The sequence below is a fragment of the Colletotrichum lupini genome, chromosome 2, assembly GCF_023278565.1.
Source record: "Colletotrichum lupini chromosome 2, complete sequence".
Classification (NCBI taxonomy): Eukaryota; Fungi; Ascomycota; class Sordariomycetes; order Glomerellales; family Glomerellaceae; genus Colletotrichum; species Colletotrichum lupini.
The window spans coordinates 3,297,179-3,309,901 of NC_064675.1; the positions used below are offsets into that span (position 1 = coordinate 3,297,179).

The window sequence follows — 12,723 nt, forward strand, 5'->3', positions numbered from 1 at the left end:
AGAATCTTATCTGCGTCGGTTCAACAACGAGTTGCTCCAAACAAAGGACCAAAGCGCCACGAGGGGAAACCAATTTGATCAACAGGCCGGTGTGAGCTTACTTAGTTAAAAGGTCGTAAATCTTTTGTATTATTATCAGATTAGAAGTCTAATTCGACCGCGGCATACGGCCGACTGCGCAGGGGCCAATTAGGGGCCCTATTTACGATTATCATAGCCAGCCCAACCTATAGTTAGAACCTCCTTTTTATACCTACGTAAATATTTATATAGTTTAATTAATCTCTTTATTAATTACGGTTCGGACTAACTACCCTATAATAAGGATACTAATACTAATTAGTAATTAAATTCTATTATTATAGATTAGTAAAGTATCTCGCTACGTAAAAGAGACGACCTCTTAATACCGTACGGGATAGGAAATTCGTACTAATTAACTTTACGAAAGTAAATAAAAAAGGAGGTAATTCTTAAATACTATATAAAATTAAGTAATTATAGCCCTTTACTATTTATAAAAAGTCGACGTTTATTACGTTAAACTACGTTAATTAATAGAACTACTTAAATAACTAGCCTTTTACTATCGCTCTAAGTAGCTTTTTTATTAAACGACTTTTTTATAGCCGGCCCGTAATTAAAAATTAACTAGTTAAATTAATAAAAAGAAATACCTACGTAACGACTACTTACCTAATTAATTAGCGTAACGAACGAGCTTAATAATATAGTATAAAAAAGCACCGCGCGATTAAAAAAGGGGATTTTTAAATATAAATATTCTTACTTAGCGGTAAAAGTAATCTTATAAAAATTATTAAACTAAGAGATCTATAGTATATAAAAAAGTCTATTACTACGAGGATCTTATAGATATAACCTTAAGCCCGTAATTTAAATAACCTCTTTATAACTCCCTTAATTACCCCCTAGGTATTATTTAAGAATATAATATAAGGGACGGTTTAATAAAAAAAGAGGGGATTTAAAGGTCCTAATAGTATTAAGTTAAAAGTATTACGGATCTCGGAGATTAACTTAAAAAGAAGGCGGCTACCCTAAAATAGTTCTATAACCTCTTACTAAAGTTACTATTAACCTAAAAAAAGATTAAAAAAACGAGGATCTAAAAGGAAAAAAAAAAATCCTCTAGAGAGCCGCTAAAGGGCTTCTTTTTATATTAGCTCCCGGTATAAAATTACTAATTTTAAAAAATTAATTAAGTAATAAAAAAGATCGCTAGTAAGCGATAATTACCTAACTATAATTAAGCTATAAAAAAGACTACTTAAAAAATATAAAATAGGGTACTAAGAGGCTATAAAAAATAAGATCTCTAAAATATTTAACCCTACTATATATAAGTAATAAATAGGTATTTATAATAAGTCCTTAAAATTTATAATCTTATAAAAAAGAGGGCTTAACTTCGTTAACCGTACTTAACGGCTTATATAGTTCCTAATAACCTATATAGCTCCTCTACGAGCCGCTTAATATCTATTTTTAACTATTTTTATAAAATACTACTCTAAAAGAGGTAGGTTGAGGAAAGAAGCTATTTAGAAATTATAAAGAGTACGAGGTTTAAGAGGCTAGAAATATATAAAATAACGGAAATCGGTAACTAGTAAAGATCCCGAAACTAATTACTATATTTTCCTATAGTAATATAAACGTCTACTGCTACTATTATAAAAAAGAATTACTAAAACCTACCCTTTTATATTAAATAAAAAGGAGGATCTTAATAAGTATAATAGCTAGCGATTTAAAAAAGTAGTAGTAATTATTAAAAATAATAAAAACGAGAGTAATAATAAAACGGTAAGAAGAAGCGGGAATTTCCTAGACCCTAATAAATTCGTTAAGTAATAAAAGTACGGATTTATTATAACTAGCGCGCAGATTAGATATATCCCCATTAAAATTAAATACGTTAATAACTACTAATATAAGTATAAGCTAGAGCATAACCCTTAGTAAATTAGGGTAAAGAAAAAAAGGATAAAACCCGATCCTAAATAAAATCTTAATTCTTTATAAATAAGTAAATATTAACCCGGATTATTAGGGGACGTAAATATATAAAATCGTAAATTAGCCTAACGGTGAGTAAATTAATATAGTATTAATCTATTTAACTAAGGTTTATAAAAAAAAGGGGTTATAGGGGTAACCCCTATTTTATAAGATCGTAAATAACCTTAGCTACTAACTAAATAAATAGTTTACGAGCATAAGCCTAAGAATTATAAAAGTAATTAATAAATTCCTTTATAGGCGAGGGGTATTACTAGCGTAATTATAATTATAAGAGCTATACGAAATATTAATAGCGATAATTATAAAAGAGGAATTTGTACTATAGAACTAGGTATAGGTTAATAGAGCGTATAATCGCTTTAACGAATTTAAAAAAAGGGTAAACGACTTAGATTTCCTTTTTATAATTACTAATAGAAATTTATTATTATAAAAGGATATACCGGGGTAAAATATAGTACTAAAAGTACGATAATTAATAATTCTGCCTATTTCGATTTATACCTCGTTACTATTATTAATATAAAATTCGGCGCTAATTAGCTAATAAAAAAGGAAGTAAATAACCTAAAGTTATTAATAATATATAACAACGCAAGGATCGTATATAAATACCGAAAATTTAATAATAAATACGAGGTAATTTATAAACCTTAAAAAGATCTTTTTAAAAAAGAAATTATACTCTGGGGGGAAGTATAAGGTTTTATAAAAAACCTTAACGATATTTTATAATTATTATAAAAAAGTTAGAATTAGGGAGTATTAGTATTATTTAGTAATTAATATTATACTCGTAGGTAAAGCCTCTAATTATTACTATAAAGCGGTACGTAATCTCGATTAAAACGACTTTTTTAATATAATTAACGTAATCCGAAGCTACTTTGAGATTTATAATAAGAACCTAGAGCTCCTATTTAAGCTACGAGCGATTTTTTTTATATTTATAGCTAGGATAATAGAGGGTAAATTGTGAGTAGAGATCCTTAAAGAGCTTATTAATCGAATTAATAAACTAGCGAAAACCTAGCTAAATAAGAGGATAAATAAGTAGAAAGTTAGATATTTTTATACTATAATTTAGCGTATATTAGAGGTAAAAATAACCCTATACTAAGTACCCGAAAATTTTGAGACGCTCTACTCGAGGCTAAGATTTAGCTTTAATATTAAAATAAAAATACTATACTAAACCTACTTCTAAGTATATAACGGCCCTTATTAGTAATATTAGGTTAATTAAACGTATAATAAAAAAGGAAAAGAAGCTAGATACGGTAATCGCTAGTAAAAAGGCCTAGATTCGTTAAATAAGTAGAGATTTAACTTATAAATAGGGTAATAAAAAAGGTAATACTATATTTATAAAAAGGATAGATATTAATTAAATAACTACTCCGAGGAAGAGCGTACTAAATTATATAAATAGTATAAAAAGTCGAGGGTAGTAGATAGTAAAACTAACCCTCGTTAATTTAACTAATTCCTCGTTATATATAAGAGCAGATCTGGGGGTATAAAACTTAATAACGGTAGCTAAAGTAGCGGCCTAAAGTATATACCCCCTATAAGAGATTTAAAAAATAAAAAAGATCTTACTCCCTATACTAACGAATTAAATTATAACGAAATTAATAATATTAACTACTCTTTTTTTACCCCGTTAGTTTCTAAAGGATATACGAGGCTAAATAAATAGAGGGTAATAAAAGCTCTTAATAAGTAGGCTTTTATTTATAAATAATAAGGAAAGGTCCCTTAAATAACGGATATAGAGGCGGTTAAAAAGGTAAATTTAATAGGGCCGAAGCTTATTCTCTTAATAATTAAAGAGAAGATACTATTTCTCTTAATATTTAAAAAAAAGGAATATAGTACTAAGTAAATCTAAAAGTAACTAGAGGGGCCCTTTTTATATTACTTAGATCCCTTAAATACTAAGCTTATATAAGTATTCTATATAAATAAAAGGTACGGCCTAGACAATTTTTATAGGATTATCCTAAATATTAGGGCATCGTAATAGTTAACTAAAGGAAAAAAGTAATTCTAAGTGCTATAGAAGATCGTATTAGTAATACTTAATACGTTAATAGCGGGTATTACGAAAATTAGTTTTAGCCTAAATAAGGAAATTGTTACCCTAAGTATAATAAAAATAGAGACGTACTTTAGAACGATAACCTTTTATATTTTACTTATTAATACCCCATTTCTTTTATATCTAAAAGATATAGATCGATTAGGTATTATATTCGATAATATAAAAAATAAAATTTCTAGCGGTAAGTATTTTAAAATAGTTAAACGACGATAGGGGTATGCGTTTATAAAGCTTACTAACGATATAAAGTTAATTAATTACTTAATAAAAAGTGAGCTTAGAAAACTATACTAGAGATTTGGGTACCCGTCGGTTACGAGGCTATATAACTTCTTAAAGTAATTAAGTAATAATAATATCGAAATAGGGGCGCTAGAGTAGTTAACGAAAGTATATTACTAATACTAAATAAATACGTAGAGCCTACGCAAATTTAAATTTAAATTACGTAATAAGCTTAACTTTAACTAGGAAATCGTTATTAATATTTTTTATTTAAATAGTCGGCTAGTATTATATATAATCGACGTAGCTATATCTTTTTAAGTAAGGTAATTCCTCTAGGATTTATAAATAAAAATAGTATAAGTAGCCTTATAAAAAAGCTAGATTAATATATACTAAGAACTGCTAAATAGTATTAAAACTAATACTAGTACTAGCTTTAAATTAGTAAAATGTAAGGATAATACGACGGCTTACGGTATATAACTAAAAGTCGTACCCGTTAAAGCGTATTATAATATTAAAAAAATATAAAGGGTATATTAATAGTTAAAAAGGGCGTTTAGAATTATTAAAAAGGAAAATCCGGATTCTACTAACGACGAATACCTCTAAATAGTATTTAAATACTATAACGATACTATAGGGCCTAACGGACTTATATTAATACTATTAATATTTAGAGCATATTTAAGAACGACCTTAGCCTCGCTACTATTACTAAGCATAAGCTAACGAGCCTAAGTAATTAAAAAAGTAATATAGGCACTGCGCAAAGTAAATATAAAAAAGTAAGTTAACGAGGTAATTACTATGCGCAATAGGCCTAATATAGGGGATAATTTAGATATATTACTAAATTTAGATATATAAGTATAGTATAAAATTACCTAATAATAGGCTAGGCTATATAAGTTAATTTTTATTAACGAGCGCTCTTATATAGTCGCGAGAGATCGTAACTAGCTACTTAAAATATTAATTACGGTAGTTAAACCGTACTATATAGATCCTAACGAAGTGACTTTTAACTTATAAAAAAAAAAAGAGCTAGGGGAAACTATATAACCCGTAGCAAAGGTATAAAAAATTATCCTTAATAAAATCGTCGTAGTAGTACTAATAGATAACGAGGAAAAGGAAATTACTAAAAGGGTACTAATACTACTAGCAAGACGTTATAAAAGACTACGACGGCAAGCCCTAACGTAGCAATTTATTACTAATAATAAAGTAATTAATACTTTTTATATAATAAAAAAGAAAGCCGATTTCGAGCTAGCGGTTAAACTACGTAAAGAAGGCATAATTATAACTATTAAAAAGCCGTATAAGGGATTAGATCTTATTAAAATAGATACTCTTTATAATCGAGAGGTCTATCGATTTATCCTATATAACCTAAAAAAATATATAAACCTCCGTATTTTTAAATTACGAATAGTTTATAAGATTAAAAGGAAAAGAATACCCTAGCTATATAAGAAGTCTAAATACGTAATTTAGGGGTACGACGACGTTAAAAAAGCGACGCTACTTATATAATTACCTACTATATAGCGCTATAGCTAACGATTAATAATAATACTAATAATATCGCTATAGAAAAAGGGATATGAGATTTAGAGCCGTAATATTACCTAGGCCTATACCTAATCGGCCACAGGGCTTATAAAGAAAATCCCAGCCTATTTACTAAAAGAAATAGTTAGTAAGTACCTAAAAAGCACGATTATTAAAATACTTAAGCTACTATATAAGCTCGCAAAATCGGGTACCTATTAGTAAGCTACTTACTACGATTTTTATATTAATTAACTATTAATAATTACTTTTATATATAACCCGTTTTTATTAATTACGGAGTACGAAGGCGATTAATTTAGGATCGTTAGAATATAAACCGACGATATATTAGGCCTATTTAATATTAACTTTATAAAAAAAGAGGATAAGGAGCTCTAAAAAGCGGGCTTCGTAGTAAAGCTAAAAGAGGTCCTTATAATAAATACCCCCTTAGTATTTAATAATAGGATTTTTATAATTAAAAAAGAAACTGTTGTTTTTTAATAAAAAGGGTAAAATAAGAAGATTGACCTTATTAATCTAAACGTAACCGACGTTAAGAAGCGGTATAAAGCTAAGCTCGCGCGAGGGGTATATATTATAAATATTTATTAACCTAAGGTAACTTTTAATTACGTTAAAATAGTATAAGCTATAGATTTAACTAAACAAAACGTCGAAATACTTAATAAGTAGCTTAAATAATAATAAACGAATCTCGATCGAGGTCTCGTTTATTACTTAATCAATTTTATAACTAATAAGCTCTACGTCTTTATTAATAAGTTATTTACGAATAATAACGACCTTACTTCGTAATTAGAGTATATTATTATCCTAGTTAACGAGAGTATAAGTAAGAGCAAATTTACTATATATAGTAATATAATCTATTACTCGTTAATTAAAAATAAGTAAATAACGAGAAGTATACTAATATTAGAGGTCTATAATATAGTTAACGGTATTAACTTCTCTTATATAATTTTAATAACGCTAAGGAAGATTACCGATCGAATTAGCTTTCTACCTATTTTAATAATTATTTATACCGATTCCTACTTACTATATAAATACCTTATTAAATTAGGAACGACGAAGGAAAAGAGGCTTATAATTAATATTATAGCCTTTAGGTAATTATATAAAAAGCGCGAGATACTTAAGATCCGTTAGATTAATAATAAAAATAACCTCGCAGACGCTTTTATAAAAATAGTACTAAATAAGGGATTAAAATAATTCGTAAGTAATAGAAAAGTTACTATACGAATAGAGGGATAGGTTATATAAAAAAAGTAAAGAAAAGGGGGAAAAGGAGACGACCTAATAGACGGGCCCGAGGTCGAATTATACCTCTAATTATAATAATTAAATTAATAAAAAAAAAAGAAAGTTAATATTAAATTAGAAGTTTAATTCGACTACGGCGTACGGCCGACTACGCAGGGGCTAATTAGGGGCCCTATTTACGATTATTATAGCTAGCCTAACTTATAGTTAGAACCTCTTTTTTATACCTACGCAAATATTTATATAGTTTAATTAATCTCTTCGTTAACTACGGTTCGGACTAACCACCCTATAATAGGGATACTAATAATTATATTTATTAATCGCGAGAGTTGCTAACTGTATTCCGCTTATTTATAAGGAGCGATAGTGATAAATTTAAACCCCAAAAGCATTCTAATCTAGGTAGATAAGGAAAGGAGGTTAGAATAGATTTGAGATTTTTTTCCCCCTAAAAAAAACGATCCTAACTTATCGCCTGATTCCTTGCCGCTCATCTTACGTCGAGGCTGTGATTAAGATAAATTACGTATTGTGAACGTAGATTATACCCACGAGGCTTGTATAAATAGTTTCTAATTAGTCTCGCTCTAATAAACTTGTTCCGAGCGATACCTGTTAATCGAAATGAGTTAGTCCAGTCCTAAATAAGGAAAGCAAGACATTCTTTGACCGGCAATATCGGCACGAAACGACACTAGTGGGGCACGGAAGGGCGTATAAGACTATAAGTGTTTAGCTAATTAGCTAGCCTCACCGTGAGTCAGAACTACTTCGCTCAAGGGAATATACTCAAACTGCAGCAAGCCTCGAATTCTGCAATGGGTCGACTTTCGAAACTTCTCGCTAGAGCGGAAAAGATAGTAAAATAAGTTAACAAGGACTTTTAATAGCCCCAATAGCAGCAGTAATAACAATCCACCGGGTACTATTAGCCGCAATACTAACAGAGTCCCAATTATCTAGTATATCCAACTCCCCAACAAGGCTACTAGGGATATCCCCAACCTCCGTCTCTACCCCCACGACCTACGGGACTTATAGGATCGCATCTAATAGCGTCGCCTTAACTAGTACAATACTAGTAATAGTAACCATGCTATTATCAAAATTAACCATACTCTTATTAGAATTGATAGTCTCCTGAGGAATTACCTATTCCAAATATACTAATGAATAGGTAAGCTAATAATCGCCCTAATCTAGGTTACTCGGATATAGTAGCTTGCACTCCCATGTTATTAGGAATCTAGCCCGTAATAGAATGCATTGACATGCCCTTTACTCTACCCCTCTACTAGTTTATCTACCCCGCCTATCCGAATTTCATTATCTATAATCGTTACTACTACGATCACATTCTTAACTTACCTTTCTATGACGTCTTTAACCTAGTTTAGCATGAAGATAGCGTAGGGAGATAATGTTTTTTTAGGAACCCTCGTATTAAAGAAAATCTCTAGCCGATTGCTTTAGCAAACCTAAGTCTTAATGGTATGTTGAACTTCATAGCCACTCGACCTAAGCTTGGCTTCTGTCCGGAAGACAAGTCTCTCGAAGGTAGAGAATAGTATTATCCCACGGATCGACCAGACTCTGGATTAGTAATTTATAAGCCTTGTTACGAAGACCATTTTAAGCATACTTCCTTCGGGAACAAGTTTAGTATATATTCACCTCTAGGTAAAGCAAATTGCGACCATAATCTCTAGTATTATTAGATTAGAAGTCCAATTCGACCGTAGCATATAGCCGACTGCGCAGGGGCTAATTAGGGGCCCTATTTACGATTATCATAGCTAGCCTAACCTACGGTTAGAACCTCCTTTTTATACTTATTATATAAATATTTATATAGTTCAATTAATCTCTTCGTTAACTACGGTTCGAACCAACTACCCTATAATAAGAATATTAATACTAATTAATAATTAAATTCTATTATTATAAATTAGTAAGGTATCTTACTACGTAAAAGAGACGACCTCTTAATACTATATAAAATAAGAAATTCGTATTAATTAATCTTATAAAAATAAATAAAAAAAGAGGTAATTCTTAAATATTATATAGAATTAAATAATGTAGCCCTTTATTACTTACGAGAGGTCGACGTTTATTATATTAAAATATATTAATTAATAAAACTACTTAAATAACTAGCCTTTTATTATCGCCCTAAGTAGCTTTTTTACTAAATAACTTTTCTATAGCCGGCCCGTAATTAGAAATTAACTAGTTAAATTAATAAAAAGAAATACCTATATAACGACTACTCGCTTAATTAATTAGTATAACGAACGAGCTTAATAATATAATATAAAAAAGTACTATATAATTAAAAAAGGGGATTTCTAAACGTAAATATTCTTTTTTAATAATAAAAGTAACCTTATAAGGGTTATTAAACTAAGAGATCTATAGTATATAAAAAAGTCTATTACTACGAGGATTTTATAAATATAACCTTAAGCCCGCAATTTAAATAACTTCCTTATAGCTCCCTTAACTACCCCCCGGGTATTATTTAAAAATATAATATAAGGGACGGTTTAATAAAAGAGGAGGGGATTTAGAGGTCCTAATAATATTAAGTTAAAAATATTATAAATCTTAGAAATTAACTTAAAAAAAAAGCGGCTACTTTAAAATAGTCCTATAACCTCTTATTAAAGTTATTATTAACTTAAGAAAAGGCTAAAAAAACGAGGATTTAAAAGGAAAAAAAAAATCCTTTAAAAGGCCGCTAAAAAGCTTCTTTTTATACTAGTTCCTAGCGCAAGATTACTAATTTTAAAAAATTAACTAAATAATAAAAGGGATCGCTAATAAGTAATAATTACTTAACCGTAATTAAGCTATAAAAAAAACTACTTAAAAAATATAAAATAAGGTACTAAGAAGCTATAAAAAATAAGATTTCTAAAGTATTTAACCTTATTACGTACGAGTAATAAGTAAGTATTTTTAATAAGTTTTTAAAATTTATAATTTTACGAAAAAGAGGGCTTAACTTCGTTAACTATATTTAATAGCCTATATAGTTCTTAATAGCCTATATAGCTCCTCTATAAGCCGCCCGGTATTTACTTTTAACTATTCTTATAAAATACCGCCCTAAAAGAGGTAAATTAAAGAAGGAAGCTATTTAAAAATTATAAAAAGCACGAGGCTTAAAAAATTAGAAATATATAAAATAGTAGAAATCAGTAACTAATAAAGATCCCGAGACTAATTACTATATCTTCTTACGGTAATATAAACGTTTATTACTACTATTATAAAAAGGAACTACTAAAACCTACCTTTTTATACTAAATAAAAAGGAGGATCTTAGTAAGTATAATAGCTAATAATTTAAAAAGGTAATAATAATTGCTAAAAATAATAAAAACGAGAGTAATAACAAAATAGTAAAAAGAAATAAAAATCTCCTAAACCCTAATAAATTCGTTAAGTAATAAAAATACGGATTTATTATAACTAGCGCGCGGATTAAATATATCCCCGTTAAAATTAAATGTATTAGTAACTACTAATATAAGTATAAACTAGAGTACGACCCTTAGTAAGTTAGAATAAAAAAGAAAAAGATAAAACCTAATCTTAAATAAAATCCTAATCCTTTATAAATAAGTAAATATTAACTTAGATTATTAGGGGACGTAGATATATAAAATCGCAAATTAGCCTAATAGTAAGTAAAGTAACGTAATATTAATTTATTTAACTAAGGTTTATAAGAAAAAGGGGCTATAGGAATAACCCCTATTTTACGAGATTATAAACGACCTTAGTTACTAACTAAATAAATAGTTCGCGAGCGTAAGCCTAGGAATTATAAAAGTAGTTAATAAATTCCTTTATAAGCGAGGGGTATTATTAGTATAATTATAATTATAAAAGCTATACGAAATACTAATAATAATAATTATAAAAAAGGAATTTATATTATAGAACTAAGTATAGGTCGATAGAGCGTATAATTACTTTAACGAATTTTAAAAAAAGGTAAATAACCTAGATTTCCTTCTTATAATTACTAATAAAAATCTATTATTATAAAAGGATATACTAGGGTAAAATATAGTATTAGAAATACGATAATTAATAATTCTACTTATTTTAATCTATAACTTATTACTATTATTAATACGAAATTCGGTACCGATTAGCTAATAAAAAAAGAAGTAAACGACCCGAAGTTACTAATAGTATATAGTAACGTAAGGATCGTATATAGATATTAAAAATTTAATAGTAAATACGAGGTAATTTATAGACCTTAAAAAGATCTTTTTAAAAAAGAAATTATATTCTAGGGGGAAGTATAAGGTCTTATAAAAAACCTTAACGATGTTTTATAATTATTATAAAAAAGTCAGAATTAGAGAATACTAATACTATTTAGTAATTAATATCGTACTCGTAAATAAAGCTTCTAATTATTATTACGAAGCGGTATATAATTTTAATTAAAACGATGTTTTTAGTATAATTAATATAATCCGAAGCCGCTTTAAAACTTATAATAAAAACCTAGAGCTCCTATTTAAACTATAAGTAATTTCTTTTATATTTATAGCTAGGATAATAGAGGGTAAATCGTAAGTAAAAATCCTCAAAGAGCTTATTAATTAAATTAATAAGCTAGCGAAAACTTAGCTAAATAAGGGGATAAATAAATAAAAAGTTAGATATCTTTATACTATAGTTTAGCGTATATTAAAAATAAAAATAACCTTATATTAGGTACCCGAAAACTACGAGACGCTTTACTCGAGGCTAAGATCTAGCTTTAATATTAAAACGAGAATACCGTACTAAACTTACCTCTAAGTATATAACGGCCCTTATTAATAATATTAAGTTAATTAAATATATTAAAAAAAAAAGAGGTTAAATACGGTAATTACTAATAAAAAGGCCTAGATTCGTTAAATAAGTAGAGATTTAACTTATAAATAAAGTAATAAAAGAAGTGATATTATATCTATAAAAAGGATAGATATTAGTTAAGTAATTACTTTAAAAAAGAGCGTATTAAATTATATAAATAGTATAAAAAGTTAAGGGTAGTAAATAGTAAAACTAGCCCTTATTAGTTTAACTAATTCCTTATTATATATAAAAATAAATCCGGAGGTATAGAACTTAGTAACGGTAGCTAAAGTAGCGGCTTAAAGTATATACTCCTTATAAAAGATTCGGAAAATAAGGAAGATCTTACCCCCTATATTAATAAATTAGATTATAACGAAATTAATAATATTAACTACTCTTTTTTTATCCCGTTAGCTTCTAGAGGATATATAAAGTTAAATAAATAGAGGGTAGTAAAAGTTCTTAATAAGTAGGCTTTTATTTATAAATAGTAAAGGAAGGTCCCTTAAATAACGGATATAGAAGTAGCTAAAAGGGCGAATTTAATAGGGCCGAAGCCTATTTTCTTAATAATTAAGGAGAAGACGCTATCTCTTTCG

The 12,723-nt window shown here is 28.1% G+C and overlaps 1 protein-coding gene across 1 annotated transcript; it reads left to right on the top strand.

Moving 5' to 3' along the window:
• Window positions 1-4,135: 4,135 nt before the first annotated feature.
• Window positions 4,136-4,369, top strand: CLUP02_03295 (uncharacterized protein; the record flags this gene model as incomplete). The annotated part of the gene is made up of 1 exon (XM_049282319.1): window positions 4,136-4,369. A coding segment is annotated over one exon (234 nt), but the record flags the coding sequence as incomplete, so codon positions are not given.
• Between the last annotated feature and the right edge of the window lie 8,354 nt (window positions 4,370-12,723).